A 21,354-nucleotide genomic window follows, 5' to 3' on the forward strand; every position below is an offset into this window, starting at 1 on the left:
TTCGCCTTCACAGGAATAAATTACACTTAAAAATATATTCCAATAAAAATAGTTATTTTAAATAATTTTTAACTTATATTCTTACTATGTACTTTATTGTTATTAGTGCACATAAGATACTTATTTCAAAAATATATATCACCAACCACAAACTTTCAAACAGTAAAGTATATGTTAAGCTGACAATAATGCCATAAAGTTTTTCAGTTCAGTGTGGTCTATTAATCTTATAAGCAACGGGGAGACAGACAAAAACATGTACAAAAATAAAAAATGAAAGCTATATACAAGACAAATAGACAGTTTCAAAGACAGAAGCCAAAAAAATAAAAAATGGAAGACTGAACTGGGTTGTGGGAGTAGGGTTGAATGTTTGAATGTGTCAGGCATCCCTCACCTATCAAAACCTCCTTCCTCTCAAGGATGTTCTTCTGTGGAAGTTGAGCGGCTGAGCTCCCAGCAGCATCTACTGTGTTACCAGTCAGATCTGGTTCTGCTGCCAGGCCAGGCACCCCTTTGCCTCTCCTGACCTCGTTGCCTTGGCGAACTCCATTCTCGCTGATTTCAAAATCACCACTTGGACTTGGTCCTGCAACTTCATTATTTACGGTTTCATCTGTTGTTTGTGTCTAAATGAGGAGTAAAAAAAGGAAAGGAAAATGATAACCCTTCGAAATTGTGCAACAGATCATGTATAGCTAAGAACATTTCCAGAGAAACGGAGGAAAACAGCTGACCGACTTTTCTCTAGAAGTTCTTGGTTTTAATATGTTATAAACTTGGTTTTTGAGAGTAGATTTCGCAAAGATTAGTGATAAAAGCATCTGATGAGAGTGTGGTTTTGATGCAGTATGCACATACTAAATCAATGGAATTCATTCACAATGACAGAACAAATAATGCCACTCATACTTTGTTCTTTTTTTTGTCGTTAATGTTCAAAAACCTTTTGAGGCAACTGCATTTGATCCCAAAGGGAATAAGAGAATACTTACAGAGCAAACCAGTCATGTCAAAAGCAATAATGTGATTAGGGATGCACATTATATTGGCACCATACTGGTTATTGGCCAATGTTGCAAGATTTTTTTAAATGCACCTATATCTGTCGATGATGAATATTTAACTGCGCATTTCCACGATTTTAAGTTAGCTTGCCTTCGCCCACATCTAACACTCACTTAAACTCGATCTTTAAAACGAATAATTTGCTAATACTGTAATATTCAAATAATACTCATAAATGTAATGTTTAACAGGTCTCAAAACAAATATCCATTTTTAAATTTGTTTGTAGATTTTTTTATGTTCTGCTGCCTAAATCCGCTTGAAGCCTTTTATGATTTAAATATTTAGTGTTTTATGTTTAATTAAAGATTAGATAATTCTCAAATTAATTAAGATTTTAATATCTACCATTTATTAAAAATAATCACTTTCTCAGTATTGGCTGGGATTTTCATACTGCTGCATCTCTTGGAATATTACTTATTTGTTAGATAGATTTTCTATTTATAAAAAATAACTACTGGTTTATCTGTACTGGCCTATGAGTACTATATACTACTACTGTACTATGACTTTTCATAGTGTTTCATCCTTACATGTAATATTGTTTCTTTTTTTATGCATGTATACGGAGGACTATCTAACCTGTGTTGTGGTCATCACTGATCGAGTGCTGCTCTCAGTCGGGGTGGCTCTGCTGGGGGTAGTGTGGGGTTTCCGGGGTCGTATGGGGGCGGTGCTCGGAGTGGTCGGAGTAGGACGTGGTCTGGTTGGCTTAGCAGTGGTGGACGCAACAGTGGTTGGGATGACCTCAGTGGTTATGATGTCATCTGTTGTTGTCTCCGGTGTGCTGGATGTCTCTAACATGATGGTTTCTGTAGTAAGGAATAGATCCTCTTCTTCTGTGGTGAAGAGGTCCTCCAGATCACTACTGGCCACTGTAGTCTCAACCAGAGCGGTGGATGAGTCCACGAACACTAGAGGAACATCAGTCAGCCGGGGGGCAACCGTAGCTTTCGATCTCTCTTGTTCCTCTTCATCTTTATCAGGTTCTAAAGTTGTTAGGATTTTAGATTCCTGTTCCTCCTTGCCGTCTCTGTCTACATCTTGTCCCAAGCTGCTCTCGCGTTCCACCTCAGGTGGAGGTGGGCTACTTGGCTCGGCAGCGGGGGAGGCCGAGGGGGCGGGGCCAGTGGCCTGTGTGGTAGAAAGTGGGAGGGGCTCTTCTGTAGTGACCATCACACCTGCTGAAGTTGGACTAATGTCCACATCTGGAACTGGAGGCGTAGAGAAAGAGCAATGAAAACACGGTGAGACAGGGTGAAGGAGATCAATACTCACAGCCATTTTAGACTGTGTTAATGTGTCATATGATACCTAGCAAAAGCATCTGCGAGGCTTCAAAGCAACCTTTGGATTGGTCAGATCAGGAATGTGAACATCCCCATGGCAACACATGTATAAAATATCAATAACCTTGGTAAGAAATACACATGCACACACACTAGAAACAAAGAACAAATCAAGCGCCACAGCGACACACAAACTCTGTTGATAAAGCGCACACACACAGACAGTGGCTCTGTACTTACATATAAACATACACCATGTCCCAAGGATTGGGATTTTTATTAAAACTAACTGATTTCAACAGATAACAGATTTTTGTTATTTCTAATAAATTAAAGCCACATTAATACTGTCTTTATTTTTTGCTGTTTTATGTTTCAGATGCTTTAGAAATCGAATTGATCGTTTATCCCTGATGCTTAAAAATGATGAAAGTTTTTATATTTAAAAAAAAACTAATCTAAAATAGTTTTAATCAAAACAGACTAAAATGATCAGAAACTACTTCAATGTTTAGTGAAGTTGTTTCATTTATATAATTTTTTTTTTTTAACACATACAGAATTATTACAAGCTGTGATTTTTACCATGGGTTGTTAGTGTAATGGGGAAAAAAATGGGAAATGTTACCCTTTTTACATTTTGTTTTACATTAAATATATTTTGGATTTTTCTATCAATTGCAAAACTATGCAAAAACTGTTATTTTAATTTATGTTATTAAATGTTTTTTTAAAGTCAAAATTTAAGATATATATAAAATGGTGGCTATGAAAATGAGCCGTTTATTCCTTTTCAGTCCATTTAAAATATGTAAATTGTATTAAACACAAAACCTCACTTGAGACGGGATGGAAATGACATTGTGGTGGAAATCCAACTAAATTAATTTCAACAAAATCACAGAAGTCTCTTGTGAGATATTGATGTCCCCTGTTCAGTAACGTTAGCGGTCAAATTAAATAATGTGTGAAAAGCGTGTTTGAAGAGAGTTTATTTTCTGAAACACCACAGGGCCAAAAGTGCTCTAAAGAAACACCCAAGCACTAGCGGATATTGGCCGTCCACACCCAGATTCCTGCTGATTAAATGATCTTATTTACAGTAATCTGATTACTGAGGATCAGATGATCACTCACAAAGACACACACACACACATATAAGAAGAAGTGCTCCTTATTTACAAGAAAAGAAGGGCGTTTTTTACTGTCAGTCCGTGGGCATCAGTTAGCAGAGGCTAAAATAAATGTATGAAGTTGTGGGAGGAATGTGAGACAGAGGGGCTGAGAGAGAGAGAGAGCGCAAAGTGAGACAGCGCAAGAGATGAAGAGGGGGATAAGGCGTTGAGTTGTGAGAATTATACCAGCTGGTGAGGGGATTGGGAGCCCGGGCTGGACTTTTAAACAAGGCAGCTGTGACCTCGTAATGAGTGATTCACACTCACACGTCACAAACATGCTAAAGTGACACATACAGAAACACATCACAAATCAAACTCACAGCCAGAGCCGGATCCAGAGAAGAAGTCCTCATCGTCGTAAAATTCATCTCCAGAACTCTCATCATCTCTTGGTCGAGACGTGCGTCGCTGTGCCTTTAAAAACAGAGGAACAGAAGTCAGAAACGTTTGTGCAAATCTACCACAAGTGGAATGATTTAGCAGTACATTGTTTCAAAGCCAATTTCAGATGAACTGTGTGTGTGTTAATGTGTGTAAGAGCGAAGGGGTCTAGAGTGGGGAGCAGTTTCATCGAGAGGCCTGTTGCTAAGGGCAACACTTGCCTTTAACCCAATTTCTGAAATAGGGATGAAAATTCAGCAGAAAAGGAGCTCTCGACTGACCCAACGTGTCACATAAACCAGAAAACTGTGGTCATAAAAACACACAAAAACCCTCGTCAAATGTGACCCTGGGCCTCAAAACCTCAAACTCAAGTCTCTAACTCTAACTCGGTCTCAAGTCACTGGGGTATATTTTTAGCAATAGCTAAAAAAACATCATATGGGTCAAAATGATAGATTTTTCTTTGATGTCAAAAATCATTAGGAAAAATTAAGTAAAGATCATGAACATATGAACATATTTAGTACATTTTCTACTGTAAATATATCAAACTTAATTTTTGATTAGTGATATGCATTGCTAAGAATTCAGTTGGACAACTTCAAAGGCGATTTTCTCAGTATTTAGATGTTTTTTGCACCCTCAGATTCCAGATATGCAAATAATTGTATCTCGGCCAAATATTGCCCTATCCTAATAAACCATACATCAATGGAAAGCTTATTTATTCAGCTTTCAGGTGGTTTTGTGGGAACAGGGTCACAAATAAATTCTAAACAAATTAGCAGTACCCATCAAACATAAAATTTAAGAGGCTGTTTCTGGCAACAAATGTCCTTAAAAATATTGAATGTACAGTAAGTATAGTCAGCAGCCAACATGTTCAGAGTGACGCTTTCAAAAACAACATTACGCAACACCTAACCATTGGTGTAAAAGCACTACCCCCTCTTCTCAATCATTCTTTACTCTTGTGTTTGCTTTCCTTCCCCCAGCTCTCATGATTGGTTGGGTCTCCATCCCAGCAACACCCCATAAATACTCAGACCCATAAACCCTTCCCATGCCCTCCCAGTAATCCCCCATAAACACACAGACTGGCCCCAAAATGCTGTCAGTAATCAGCATGCACTTAAGCTTAAGAGCATCACACACAAACAGACACACTATTATAACGGTGCCCAGTTTTGTATCTGGTCTAATTACATATTATGCACATAATGTAGCCTATATTTATGTGACTTCATGCTTTGCATTGTAAGCATGTGTGATTCACTTCTATAACATTATGCATCTATAAAATTAATCACTAGGATTTCCTTTAATGTTTCTGGAAAGAAGTCACTTATGCTCAACAAGGCTGCATTACTGATCAAAAATGCAATAAAAAAGTGAAATGGATTACAATACAGTAAACAGAATTACAATGTTTTGTATTTTAACATGTAATTTATTCCTGTGATGGCAAATCTATCATTTTCATTAGCCATCACTCCAGTCTTCAGTATCACAAGATCAGCCAGAAATCATATCTAATATGTTGATTTGGTGCTCAGGAAATAGTATTTTCTTTATTTATTGTGCTGCTTAATATTTTGTAGAAACTAAAGATTCTTTGATAAAAAGAAAATGAAAAAAAAAAAACAGCATTTATTTGAAATCTTAATCTTTTGTAACATTATAAATGTCTTTACCGTCACATTTTCGTTCAGTGTCTTTCCTGAATAAAAGTATTACTTTCTTAAAAATGTAAATATGTAAATATATCAAACACATTTCCATTACCGTTTTGAGGAAAACAGTTTGAAATGCATCAGTTTATACCAGAAGCATATCTCTGTCTTAATGCACTCATATTCATAAATAGTTTGGAGACAAGGAAGGACCTTTAGGGCATTATAATAGCCTTATAAAAAGCACATTTAAATCACCACAATATTCATGATGCATAATGTTATATTACTGGGTAAATCTTTCGGACTATTGTGACTACAGTACATCTTTCTCTCTAGTGCCAAACACATACTAGCAATCTGAAGAGATTCCATTCTAGCCATTTTATCAACTAAACCAGCTCTAAATAGTGCTATGGATTTGCGCTGATCTTTTTTTAAGCTCAAAGTGCATTTGAACACCAGGGAATCAGATCCCACTGTGCCTCGATCTGAACTGCTATTAACCACAGGCCATTCACTAAATGCAATCAGGTCTAATTCGATTTCCTCTCCAACCTGTACAAAACTCAGAAATACATGCTGCAGATGCACCGGATCTCTTTTCCAAATCACATATGTCTCTACAAAACCTGGTGCTCAAGATGCAAGACTAAGCCAGTATGCATATTTGGATAGACTGTGTGTTTGTGGATGTCTGTGTATCCTCCCCTGTAATGGTGGGGTTGGTTTGTGGTGTAATTTGGTCTACGACATGATTAAGGGGTAGAACTGACACGCACAGCAAGAGATCTTCACAAACAGTTTGTGTGTGTGTGTGTGTGTGTGTGTGTGTGCGCGTGTGTGCACGTACAGATAAAGAGGGGGTGTGGGGAAAAGCTTTTTAGAGTCAAATGTAAATATAACATCCACCCGTCTGGCGGCACATAAATGATGAAAAAATACACTAGGGCTGCACAATTATGAACTATCAGTTTTCTTTAAATTTGTAATTATGATTTTTATTTGCATTGTTTGCATTTTGCATTGTAATGCTTATTTTGCTGGAGGCAATGTTTGTGTAAATCAAAATTCTCTTAGCAGCATAAAAATGATGAAAAATAACTATGCAATATGCTTTGCTGAATAATTAAAATATATTTATAATGGAATGCAGTAACTGAAATTTAAGTTACCGTGGAAGCCATAAACACAATTTTGATTATTGTATAATTGTGCAGCTATAATGCATAGAAAGAAATTTATAAATATGTATTGTCTTCTCATTCTCTGCCAAATTTGTGGTGGTTCTTTAATGGCTTCTTTCCAGATCAACAGCTGCGAGTCTGACTTGAGATAGAGAGAGCGTGTTAAAGAGAGAGAGAGAGAGAGAGAGAGAGAGAGAGAGAGAGATCACGGTGTAAGTAAAGTTAAGAGGTGACTTGGTCACTAGGTGATGACCTCATTACCCCAGAGTTAGACATACAAAAATATCTGAATGCACAACTATATGTGCCAATCAAATTTAAATACCAAAAAGACCAATGTATTACAGCACCTCCAACTATAAAACCTGTGACCCACAAGTTTAAACTTTGTCTCTTGAAATGCATGTTATAAACGTGTATGAAGAGGACAGCTGTTTCTGTGGGACAATCCTTAATCCAACCAGGAAGTGATCCCATAATCCTACAGGATTAGGACCATGTCGGATGCCCATATGGGTAAGACGCTGTGTGTGTGAGTATAAGAGATCCTCCAAAGCACACAAGTATTAAGCATTTATGATGTGGTGACAAAAACTATTCCTGGTTTAATCAACACATAACCAAATTATTATACATTTTACAAAACTAAAATACTGCATTTGAAATCAGCAACCCTCTTTACTTCCTTAATGTGACATTTAAGACATAAATTAGAAAAGGATATTAAAAGAGAAACAATTGTAAGGTGGAGCTATATTTAATCGATCTGGAAGTAACTGGGTTGTTAAAAGTGACAGGTGTTTGGAGGGCAGGGGTAAAAAAATATAAATAAATATTAATAATGATAATAATAAAAATAAACTATAAATTGAGTACATAAATGTATACAAGAACATTAATTTTTCTTTTCATCAATTGTCACTTTTCAAATTTTAAAGTTAATAACTATTGTTAAAAATACTGCTCTATGTTGAACTATAGAAATTTGAAAGCAAAAGAATAAATGTAAAAAAAAAAATTAAAAATGATTAACAATAAAAATGTGTATTAAAGTAAATAAATGCATAACATTTTTAATTTGAGCTCCTTATAAAAGTCATTACTGTTTTACTCAAACATAAAACAGTGGCTTCTGTGTTAGAATAGAAATCTGAATTTCGTGATAAACGATTTGTTAGATTAGATGAGCAGTAAAGGCAGTTTTGGCTTGGGTTTTCCAAGTGTTATGTGGGGAAAGTTTCTGGAAAGCCTTCTGCTGAGAAGTTGCCATGGAAACACTTTCATGGTATATTATCCAAGTCATGACCGCTCTTCCCACACGACAGCCAGCCTAAAACACCCGAATCACTGCTGTCTGGGATAACAGGGTAAAACGGGGTTAACTCGCGACAGCATGTGCGTAACATGACTGCTTTCAAACAGACTTTTAATAAACTCAAAAGTGCAGATTCAAGTGATTCGAGTATGCAGTGTTTGTGAAGGTTCAAGGATGGTATTGTGTGTGTATTTGTGTGTCCGTGTGTGTCTGGGTGAATGAACTCTTTCTCCTCACAAGCAGATGGGGCTTCCTGTGGATCATAACTTCTCTTGTGTTTCTAAGAAACTTTTCAAAGCAGCTAAAAAATGCAGCCAGGGGCTAGGGAATGGCTTGTCTTTGTGAGTATGTGGGTGTGCATGTAAGGGCGAGTGTGTGTGGCCAGCCTTTGTCATTATGAACAGTCCTCCCTCTATCCCAGAATCCCCTGCTGTTCTCAGTGTGTGTGTGTTTGAACTTCTGTATGTGCCCGGAGATCTTCATTTCCTATTTCTTTGGGGACAATCTCAATTTTGCCGCACAAATAAAAAGGAGGAGAAGGTACATAGAAACGAGGGAATAAGCGACGAGTTGCTGAAAGTGCAATACGAGTAATTCTGGACTATTATGGAGAGTTGTTGCTCAGTAACAACATACCTGACTTGAGTACAGAAGTGGATGTGAAAGTTCGGTCCACTGTCAAGTATTTAATAGCATCTACCACCACTACAGAATCACACTTACAAACGAAGGATTGCACATTTTATGTAATGAGATCATCATTTAGGACACAATATTATATCGGTTTTGTTGGTTTTGTTTTTTACATAAAGTTAAACTTTATGTCCTGCTACAATCAGTTAATAGCTCAACGTGTCTTTAAAGGGGGGTAAAATGGACAGATGGAGTTTTGTTCTCAAAAGTAAACATTCAAACACACAAGTAAGCAATGGAAATGGTCACGTGGACACCTATACTCTACAATACTGTCACTGGGGCGGTACCCTTAGGTACAAGAGTTAAAAGGTACATATTAAAAATATACCACTAAATGGTACACATGCCTGTTAGTACTTTAAAAGTACGTATTAGTGCCTTTATGAAAAGGTACCGCCCAAGTGACTGCTTTGTATCTTTTATTTCTAAAAGAGAAAAACACTGCATTGTATTCTATGTGTGTACAGGTGCATACAGGGTTGGTAGGTATTTCCTCGTCCACTATCTATCAATTTTAGATGAAGTGAAGCAAATGGATCTACTATTCAAAAATTGGGTATCTGAAACTTTTTTTTTTTTCATTTTATTCATCAAGAATGCCTTATATAAGGGGTGTACTCAGATTCGGTATTTATTAATTGCAAAAAATAAAAATACTATTCAAGTTGTGTAGATTTGCAGGCCGTAAATACAGGAATCCATTATAAATCCTATAAACACGCAAACTAAGTCGGTTATAACTAAATGCACTGGTTGGCGCTATGGAGCACATTAAGTTGATCATATTTGATCACAGAATGTCGTCATCTGTATCGCGAACTTTGGAATTATTATCCAAAATAATCTAACTAAATGATCTAACAAAATTTAATTACTTTTGATTAAATAAATCAGCGAAACAGATATCATACGGATATCATATGACCACCACAATTCAAGTTTATTTGTATAGCGCTTTTTTTCGATACAAATCATTGCAAAGCAACTTTACAGAAAATTTTGTTTCTACAATATTTAGTAATAGCTTATAAGTGGGGACTGTAAGTTTATGTGCACATGACAGCAATTCTCAGAAAAAATTATACAATTTATACACTATTAACAGCAATTATTATGTGATTGCATAGTAAGTATCAATATTTGTTAGTTCTGTATGTTGTTTCAGTGTTAGAGCTTATGATAGCCAAATGATCTAGAGACACATGCTTCCTTTAAAGCCAGTTACACACATACTCCGTCTACAGTACGTATGCGTTGCGTATTTTTTTACACACCCATGTTAACGGATTCCAGCGTTCATACTGCACGCGGTTGCGAATCTTGCGATCTGTCAATGCGTTCCAGGAGCAGTGCAGCGATCGTTTACGTACCGAGCCTTTTTTTGCTGTGCTGCATGTGCTGAATTAAAGTGACAGCGCTTTGTTCGCGTTAAAAATTAACATGGATTGAGACAGAAATGCAGTCATTACACAATAAATGTATACTAATTAAAGCCTACTGTGTTTCACACGCAACACATGGGTTTTTGCTAGATTTAAAACAAGAAAAAGAGCAACTTTAGAGAAACAAGGCAACATTATATATGCACGTTTACAGAGGCAGAAAAACAAACTTATTTAAGACCCGTTGGATTACGTGTAATAATTAATATTTAAATGCAAAAGGCACGAGAGTCGACGGTTTCTGTCAGTGGTGAGTTTTAATTTTAAATGTTTGTGATATCCTAACAAGAAAAGTAGGCTAATGTTGTGTTTAAATGTGTTGCATCTTGTTTCAGCAACGTATTATAAAAACCTAGCAGTCAAATGCATGAGTAATATGTTGTTTATATTTGAATTTAAATATGTCTATGAAAGATTGTTACTCTACTGTAATGAAAGAGTATCACAATGCTGAAAAAGCTTTTTTTTTTTTTTTACATGATTTGATATCAAAATAATGGACAAATGTTGTGTTCTGTGGATCAGTCCGTGGATCAGTAGCTGCTTCAGCACCATATATTTATATTTCAAATAAACATTGCAGCCTTAGTAAACATAAGAAACTCATTCTTACCAACCCCAAAATTTTAATGGTAGGCTTATTTATATGTTGTGTATATACATAGCATACAATGATTTTGCAATGTGGAATGAGAAAAAAAAAGACATGGATGTCATTCAAATCCAGTTGTTACACCATCAAAGATTATGTTACATGTCATTTAGTGACATACAGTACAGTAATTGCAGGGACTATCCTGCACGAGTAACTTGAGGTTAGTCTTACTTAAGGTCACAGTAATGACAGGGCATCTGTCTGACGCTTCATTGCAGAATCCTTGAGCTTTGGGTTGCCAGCCCACATCATTAACCTCTACTCAACCATCATGTGATGTGAGCGTCTGTGCATGTGCATTATAAATGAAAGTCACATTTGCTTCAGAAAGAGACTCATCTGACCAGAATTAATTTCAGGGTTATCATCACCCATTAAAAACATCAGGTTAAAGCAGGAATGTTTCCAGTCACACGCTCCTTCCATTTCCACACCAAAAGATAAAAGTGGAGTGTATGGAATGTGTTTAGTTAAACGAGTGCAAATATACAGCGAATGGGAGCACGAAAGCAGTGGACTTGTTTTTCTCAACGTTATCTCACTCTCCACATACAGGCCTCCAGAATAAATGACCCCTGAAACAAAACATTCAAATACCATTTATTGCAACAAAACTTTCGTAAATATGTCGGTAATTAGCAAGCCTCGCAAAGCTAAAGACAAGAGACTAATGGCCCATTCACACCAAGGATGATAACCATAATGATAACGATAAAGATATGGTTTTAAAAATAATTTGCATAGTCCACTAAAACCATAATAATGGCACAGAGGAACGATATCATTGAAATCAATTTCAGAAAAAGATTTCTAGCTGAAGAACAATAAAAACACTGACAGCGTGTCACAATCCATCCTGCTTTAAAAATCTTGAGCCGTCATAACTGTAGCATGCACTTATCATAAACAGAATGTGGATATAGTTATCGTTTTAGTATTCTTAACAATAGGTATCTTTTCAGTTTTAATCAGACTGGACTTAAAATGTCTCAGTGGTTCAGTGAGTCGAACTAAAAATTATACTGATTCATTAAAAGGAACTTGCTCAAATTATCCTGGATCACCTAAATCCAGGATAAGTCAAGTCCGATTTAAGCAACCATTTTAGCCCCAGACTGGAGCTCTGCAGTGACATATCTCTCTCTCTCTCTCTCTCTCTCTCTCTCTCTGTATCTCTCTCTCCTTCTCGGGTCTGCATGTCACTTTGCTCTGCCTCCAGCAGGTGATTCTGCTGTAATCTTTCATCCCTACACTTGTGGATTAGAAGCAGCATAATCTGTTTCCAGCACATCTGCCCAAGCGGACACGTATCTCACTTTACTCATATCGATCAATATCACTTTCCATGCACAACATGATAAGTGAGGAGATTAGCAGGAAGGAACGGAGAGCAAAATAGATTGACTGAGGCAGCTGATTCCGGTCTCCTCCATCCATCTCTTGCTTTCACACTCCACCTGCTTTTACAAATGCATGAAATAACAGGCAGCTATTTAACACGTTTGCAGCGTGTCTTCATTGAGAATTTAGCATGCATCCATTTGTTCCCGCTGGAAAGTTTATCTGGGGTTGTACTGAAATACTGTGTGCACTCAGCTTGACAGTCACATTCCTCCAAACACAGCTGCTCTTGTTACTGACTTGTCAAAGTATAATCATACCTTAGGTAATTGCAATTACTAACAAATAGCGGTGATATTCTGAGAGACTGTGACATCCATTTATTCTTACAAATTAGATGCAGACAGAGCATGAGCATTTATGTGACAATATACTGTAAAGACTAGATAAACTGATACATCTTTTTAATTTTGACATTATCTACACTACCTTTTTTTGTTTCAAAGAAATTAATAATGTATTTATAAAGGATGCATTAGTAAAGATATTTATGTCATACAAGATTTCTGTATAAATAATCTATTCTTTTGAATGGTCTATTTATAAAAGAATCCTTAAAACAATTAACTTCATAAAATCACAGTTTCAACAAAAATATTAAGCAGCACAACTGTTTTCAGCTTTGATAATTCTAAAGGTTACTTGAGCAGCAAGTGAATGATTTCTGAAGGATCATATGACTCTGAAACCTTGAACACAGCTTTGAAGTTTAAATTAATTACATTTTTAAATATAATAAACTATAAGATAACAGTTATTGTAAATATTTCACAAGTTTACTGTTTTTTTAAATCAAATAAATGCAGCTTTGGTAAGCATGAGAGATGTTATGCGAAAAATAAAATCTTAGTCTTGACTCAAGAATACAAAAAAAGTGGATGTGTCAAATATGAGATGTGTGCATACGTTTTCATGTAAATGTCTACATCTGCCACTGTGCCATCTTTAGACTTTTATGTTATGGTTCCTGTTTCTGTAACACTGTTCCCAGCTGGATCAGTTCATTGGTTTTAATAAGCCCTCTACAGTCAAATATGAACATGAAGTTAACCCCAAATAACAAACGGTACAGTTCATTTTAATTACAGACTTCCTTTTTTTGATGTGGAATTGGGAGTTTTTAATGTTATATTGCTGGTCAGTACTTTGGTTATTTTAACTGTGCTCTATAAATGAGCTTTACTGACACATTTATTCTACTGGCAGTAAAGCGGTGACAGCCAGAGGACCTTCGTTTAGCTACAGTCATGGCAATATCAGCCGCACTATCATTCAGTGTTTGTACCACTGACAGCGTAGCACTGATCTTGGCCTAAGCCCTTGACTTGGAGGCCAAATGCTGGGGGAGGTGCTAGCATGCTAGCGTGAGCCTTGACATCACGTTTGAGTCAGAATCCATCAACTCCATTATATCTGTAGTGAACCTGACATTCAGCAGATTGTTGATGATTCAGGCCGTGGCCTTCTACTGTCAGACCACGGCTTTAATCGGGCTGTTGACCCAAAAATAGAAATTCTTATTTTGTCTGAATAAATTGTAAAAATTTAAGCATAAGCATGGATTCATTGTACACGGTATTATTAATAACATGCATTTAGAAAATAGTGTGAATTGTCATTACTGACTTGCAAAATCAAAGCAATATAACTTAAATTAATAATGAAAATTACATCCTTTGTGTTCAATGGGGAAAAAAGACGTCAATCTTTACACACATAATGGAGACGTGCTTACAATATTCATTTAATTTCAAAAATAAGAAAAAGTTTAAATTATTCTTTCATTCGTGTAATATCACAGTTCATGTGCAGAACTGAAAGATCTGTTATTTACAGGGTATCTCTCTTAGTCATTCTCCACACTTGACAGAAGTCTGCATTTCATCAGCTGTGTGTGTGTGTGTGTGTGTGTGTGTGTGCCAGATCCCTCTTATCAAAAACTCAGAGTCTGGTTTAGCAGCGCAGAATCTCTCTTCAGCCAACATTCTGAGATTATCATATTTTTTAAAACAACTTTACAATCATGTCAGTGGAACAGATTATCATGCTTGTTTTGGTCAAAAATTGATGGACAAATACAAAGTATAGCATTATTTCTCACATCACAAAAACAACCTACACTGCTTGTTCAATAAAGTGTGCAATAATGCTGTGCATTACATCATCTTGTACTGCAGTATGCATTGAGAAGTCATTGCACATCATTTGACTAAAGTGCTGAAATTAATAATCTTTGTAAGCAGGCCACAGTCACAGATAGTGGAAATTGAATGTCTATATGTTTAAAACAATATGCTGCATGCATTCAGCTCATATTCTCCAAAATGGTGCTACGGTGATGTAGAGAGAAACAGAGGAGACAAATTGTTGATTTTTTTTTTCTTTGCTTACAAAAAGTATTCTCATCGCTTCATAATGTTACAGTTTGGAACGACATGGGGGTAAGTGATTAATAAAAAAAAATATATAAATACATAAATAAATAAATATATATATATATATATATATATATATATATATATATATATATATATATATATATATATATATATATATATATATATATATATATATATATATATATATATATATAACAAACCAACGTTACTGCGCATGTGCGCTTTTGTGGCCCTACCTTAACTTCCGGTAGACTCCAAATAGAATCAATAACAACAGCCGAGTAGGCCCTTTAGACTAGATTATTTTTGATAACAAGCAAAATATGTTTGCTGCGTAAATCAGACTTACTGAAAATCTGCCAGCAGGAGGTGCTTTAAAGTGGGAGAAACCGAGATTTCCCCAGTAACTGCTGAACACAAAGCAGCGCTGAGCTCACAAACGCTGCTTTATCAGGCATGTAACATGCGAGATATAATTAAAATGACTTCGAAAATGTAAAAGACTGATTAAAGGTAGTCTTCCTTCGGGAATACAGTGATATAAAAATACCTGGAAAATAATTCAGTTTTGATATTGTGAGCGGCACAAATAAATAAATGTATGTAAAACACATCCCACAGCACAACCCCCTGAGCCCAATTTCAGTCTACACTCCACCTTAACTTTAACTGCGTTTGTAGATGCAGATATATAGATAGCCAGACAGAAAAACGAACACAGGCCAAAAGTTAACTTTGGGGCATGGAACGTGCGCCTGATGAAACATCTATAGAAGATATTCTGACTCTTTCTAAAGAAACCGGGACTTCTAAGGGCAGATGAGGTGATGCCCTGTCTTTACCGATAAACGATTGGCTCTTTTGCTCAGAAGGCGGAGCTTCGTTCGATAGAGTGGCCATGTTGAGGGTTGCATTTTTCCCCATTCAAAACTATAAAAGTGACACAGTGTATTCTATTGTCTTTGACTGCACCTACTTTATAGGAAGATGTTCTGGTTATGGAGTTGCAAAGACGGTGTGTTATTTGCACATCAATGTGCACAAAGCTTTCAGTTCAGTCACTCAAACGACTATTTGAGCAACTGTTGAGTGATTAAGCGTCAGTATAGGTTATACTGAAGGTGAGGATGACCTTTTGTGCATGTTTGCGCATGCAGGCTAAGAAACAAAGAAAATGCAAATGGATCAAGCAGTGAACACTGTTAAATCCTCAAAGATGTGTGAAGACATTTTACTTTATGCGTGTGCTTTCACACACATTTTTGTCTTTTGGCTGCAGGCTAATTTCTTTGTTCGGCTCTTATCTGCGAGTTTTTACTTGGTATAAATAAATCCCTAAAATAAAGTGTGTATGAATAATAAATATTTTAAAACTATTATCTCAATGTCTGGCGTCAGTTCAGCTATGCAGAGTCATATTATAAAACATAAATCCACTGGAACTAAAACCCCCTAAAGAATTATTCATTCAGACTGACTGGATAAATGCTTCAAAATTTGTAACTATTTAAATGAGCTAAATTGCAAGAGTCACTAATACAGTTTTCTATGTGTATATGTTCAGTTCACACTCACACATTTTGTCATCCACCACCGAGGCTACTAAATAATGTAAAGTCCCTCTCAACAGGAAATCCCTTCAGAAATACCACACACATATAGGTTGGGTTTACACAGCAGCAGAAAACAGTTATCAGTCCCGCTTTGAAGCTAAATATGGTTTAGTTCACACATGCACTACCATTTAATAGATTGCCAGTAACATTTTTGAATGTCTTTTATGCTCAACAACATTTATATGACCAGAAATATAGTCATTACATTTCAAAACAACTGTTTTCTGTTGGAATTTATTGAAGTGTAATTTATTCCTCTGGTGGCATGTCATTACTCCAGTCTTCAGAAATCATTCTCATATGCTGATTTGGTGCCCAAAAACATCATCAGTGTCAGCAATATTAGCATTTATTTGAAATAGAAAACATTTGTAACATTATAAAATATCTTTATTGTCTTTTGATCAATTTATTTCATCTTTACTGAATAAAAAACTTTCCTCAAAACGTACTGTCCCAACATGTAAACCGTATCATGTTTTGGTTTTAAACGAGTGTTATAAAAGCATTCTGAACAGACGCTCTTAAATTTTCAGGACTCATTTGTCTTGTGTACACTTTGCATTTTTTCACGGTAACTCACAGAGATGCAAACATAAGCTGCGCACTTCCAGAAAGTTTTCAATCCTTTCACTGCCTTTCCAACCGAGCCGCTCTCGTCAGTTTTGTGGTCTGGACAGTGCTCTACACTGTTTTTTTTGTTTCCCCCAAAGAGCACTTGAAGCTTCTGTCGGTTAATTAAGATTGAACAGATGAGGTCATGCCTTCACTGGACTCATTTATTAGCTGACGTCATTTTCACGGTGATAACACTTTCTGGAGTGATGGTCTCACAGCCATACACACGTCACCCCACATCAGATTCTCTTTGCACACCAATTTTGGTGTGCAGCTACAGATAATGTTGTCAGTTGAATGGTAAAACGCTTGCGATGTTCCTCATCCGTAAGCCGCTTTGGATTAAAAGCATCTGCTAACTGCCTAAATGTAAACGTATATGTAAACAAATGCTCTATTTTTTCACCAAGCCATCTCATTAAACCCATGAATGCGTGCTCTCAAATGAATGAAAGCACTTGCTTTAACGCAGTTCATCATTTGTCTTTATAATGAACACAAATCTTGTTGATTAATGGCCTGCACATCGCATCTGACACGCTCCACCAGCGTTATCTAAATATTGTTCATTTCCAATTAACTCCAGCGCTGTTTTTAACATTCTATAGACGCTCATCTGGCGCTCACCTCGCCCCACCCTGCTACTGGAAAGTTAACGACATTCCAGATGTCCCTGGAGCACAGGGCCGCACCCCCATTCTCTCGTTAACCCAATTATCCTCGTGGATCTCCACGGAAATGTGTCACTACCCCAACCCCTTCCCCAAACAAGAGGGCATGAGAACATCTGCAGAAGAAACAAACAGACAGGGAAGGAGGAGTAGGAGGAAATGGAAGGACACATGCGCAAAAACACGTTTACTCCGGGCAAGGGCTGTCCTGTTTGGCTACAATAGCTGTATTCATATTTATAGAGCGGCTTGGTGAGGGATCTTAAAACTCATTGTGGTTTTGGAACGCCTCTTGCCAATGCTCTCTAATTTAGGCTCTTATTATAGCATGGCGCACGCAAGCACACAGAAATTTGGGACAGAAAAGCACTCGTCATTTTTGAGCGGGAAAGACATTCAATCACGCTGCGGCTTTTTCTGAGATACCGATCACAACTGCCATTTACACATCTAAAACCACACCCATAAGAAAACATTACACCCATTATAAACGCACCAATGCCCACACATGCAACTGTAAAAAACAGTTCACGTGTCCCTTTCCTCCTAGCCAGTCTATCTCTCTCAGGTACGGAGTGATCTCCCCTCCCCCACCAGACTGCCGAAGCCGCATCTTAATTAGCGAGGGAGACCGAGAGAGACAGAATGAAAAAGAGCATGCACGGAAAGAGAAAAGGGTGAATGACAGAACGAGAAGGGAGAGACCAGAGATATGGCAGTGATGGAGATGTGCTCTGCTGTTGTCATGGTGACACTGTGGAGAACAGGTAGAGGAACACAGTCTCCTGGGAAAGAGCACCGAGCCCTGATAGTCCCCACCTTTCTCCCTCCCTCTTTCCGTTTCCACCTCTCTCAGCAATTCATCCCTCTCTCTTTTCTCTTTGCGTGGCTATACTAGCTCTGGTCCTAAAATGGGTTTCTACACTGCAGCATCATAGCTTGTAATATTCAATCACAGCATGTTCTTTCTCCTGCCTCCCAGGTCTAGGTGTGACAGGAATATTCCAGGTTCGATATGAGTGAACAACAGAAGGAGATCCAGTCATTGCCAACATAATGTTGATTACTACAAGAAATAATTTTGATTCATCCCTATGTTTCTTTAAAAAAAAAAAAAAAGAGGTTCTTTATGAGGTTCATGGGGAATCTCCATATGTATAATGTTTACATGTGCAATACCCATGTCATTATACACAGGTGTATATATATATTTCCAGTAGTTCTCTAATGTTGTATGTAGTTGGTGTTTTTTTTCTGTATGCATATTACTATTTCATGTATGCCGCATATAGCAAAACTGATTTTAAAACGGAATAAGCTTAAAAAGCAGGAATCAAGGTTTTATGGATGTATTTAAGGAAAGTAAATTCATGGGGCTCATTTTTGGAGGATTTAAAAGGAGAAATGTGAAGCTTATAGTTTTACATCTGTAAAACGTATGTATTTTTCGAGCTGTAAAGTTGCAAAATTTGTTGAGTTGTAAGTCATTTATATGGTCCTTTTAAGGTTTTAGGTTTTATTTCCAGTAAAACCGAATAGAATTTGACACAGAAGAGGTTAGGAAGTGATTTTTTTTCCACACTAAAATTAGGTTAACATTAACAGTCATGTTGTTTACGTCTTGTGGCTTTACTGTGTTTTTTTTTTTTTTTAAACGTACTGATCAGCGCTATTCACTTCCTTTGAGAGAATCTCACTGCAACAGATTTCAGCTTATCTGTGCTAATCAACACGTCACAAAAACCTCAATTACATTCCTTCAGATGAATCCGCAAGTGTTTTTTTTTCCAACTGAATGAATGAACGACACTCTCGCATTGGCAATGATTTGACCCAGATTTCACCTACCCGCATCCATCATCTTCAGGTTATCGGGCAGGAGGCGGCTGATGGATGTGAGGAGGTCAAAGGGAGGTGAGCGTGATGTGGCTCATTTAGTTTATGTGAAGCAGGTGGGCTGATAAGGTGAACCTCCTCGGCTGACACCTCTAAATTAAACACTTTCACACCAGAACACAGTGCCATTTGGTGGATCCGATAAGGTTTTCTTTTCTTTAGTGACACTAAGTGTCAGCTGGAAGCCTTGGGAAATACCCTTATTATGTCAACTTGGAATTACCACAGCATGGCTAGGACTGAGATTTGCTTAGAGAAATTTAGAGTGGTCAGATGTTAAACATTTGGACTGGCTTTATAGAAGTGTCTGAGAACATGCTTTGCCAAATTAGGAACAAATTCAACATTCAAATTTTTATGCAGCACTTGTTATACAGAACTGACAAGCTTTATTAGATGCTTTTTATGTAGGAAAAAAGCAACATATGAGGCTGTTCACATAGATTACGTTTTTGCATTTAAAACTGGGAAATGTAGGGCAGCGGATTGAGGAAAAAACAAGAACTAGAGATGCATTTATTAAAAGTCAATCTACTTTGAACTTGAGCAGCGCATTTTTAAAACACTGTGTCTCATGCATGTCAAGACATGAGACACGATCACCACAGTCAAACACGTCCGTCTAGTGCATGTATGTTTATGTAGCATGATAAAAGCAGAGTTGTGACAGACTGACACCTGGCATTTTTTTAAATATCACAATTGACGTAAACTACATTTACATGCCAAATTGTAATTGCGCTACATTGGGATTTCGGACTATGTGTATGACGTAGAAAGCTACGTGTGCTCAGATTTCCGAGAAACCAGAAGATTGAATGGATTTCAAAATTAAGTCAAACATTACTCATTAAATTCTTCCAAAACCAAACGCTCCCTGTTGTGCAATTGGATTTTAGTCAGGTGTGTCACAACTGCCAACTGTTTTTGCTGAAATCCCTCCCTATTATGTAGAAGTTCAGAGGCCCATCCTAACAACCACCTCTGATCATTTCAAACGGGACGGAAATTGCCCTTCCTACTGTAGGGTTATAATCTCAGCAGGGTTCTGGGTCGCCTGGGCTGTTAACACCCACCTGCCGAGGGGTGCAGCTAAAACTTCTGAGAATTGTTCTTTATTTGCATGACTTCCTTCTTTGGATCTCCTTCGTTAGAGATTTCAAAAAATATTGCTGTATTTTTTGGCCATACAATGAAATTGAATGGCATCTAATGTTGTTTTGGACTCTTTTGGCTTGCATTGTTTAGACAAAACAGCTGAAAAATTCTCCCAAACATCTTCCTTTCTGTGCCGGAGCAGAAAATCATACATGTTTGGGACGACACATGGGTGACCAAATGACGTTGCATAAACCAAACACATTGGCTCCAATCCCATATTGGTTTATTCTCCCAAGCAATGCTAATCCTCCTCACAGGCCACACAGACTTTGAAAACTTTAAAACACTGTCTAGCTCTTGTGGGTCTGTAAGAGAGACCTTTATACAGCTGAGTGAGAAAGACAGCAGCAGAAACTTCCTGTGTCAAATTGCTTCACACATTCCTCTCCACTCATTTTCTCTCATTCCCTCCTCCTCCTCTCCCTCCCTCTCTATGGTTGTCTTTGTCGTCTACAGCACAAAACACTGATTCAGTCCTGAACCCAGGAGTCCAACATGATCCTTTAAAATGCACACATACACGCACAATTCTCAAGAGCGGATGTGTGTCCATTAGCTCAATTCCCAGATCTAAATTAAACTCCATCTCTGGCGCGCAAAGCCAGAAAGGATATGACACCACTGACCTGATCCACATGAGACTTCCGTTTGAAGTGGCCACAACAACCAGACCAATCAGGTACTATACTACAAGTGTGTTGA

At 37.2% G+C, this 21,354-nt stretch overlaps 1 protein-coding gene across 1 annotated transcript in view; it reads right to left on the reverse strand.

Moving 5' to 3' along the window:
• sdc3 (syndecan 3) overlaps nucleotides 1-21,354 on the reverse strand; it is a 28,337-nt gene that overhangs the window by 4,755 nt on the left and 2,228 nt on the right. The window contains exons 2-4 of the mRNA XM_026288652.1: nucleotides 3,859-3,952; nucleotides 1,654-2,285; nucleotides 398-629 (exon numbers count right to left, since the gene is read on the reverse strand). Coding sequence (XP_026144437.1) covers nucleotides 398-629; nucleotides 1,654-2,285; nucleotides 3,859-3,952 — 958 coding nt within the window. The remainder of the gene's footprint in view (nucleotides 1-397; nucleotides 630-1,653; nucleotides 2,286-3,858; nucleotides 3,953-21,354) is intronic.

This window comes from Carassius auratus, chromosome 19 (genome assembly GCF_003368295.1).
Source record: "Carassius auratus strain Wakin chromosome 19, ASM336829v1, whole genome shotgun sequence".
NCBI classification, from domain to species: Eukaryota; Metazoa; Chordata; class Actinopteri; order Cypriniformes; family Cyprinidae; genus Carassius; species Carassius auratus.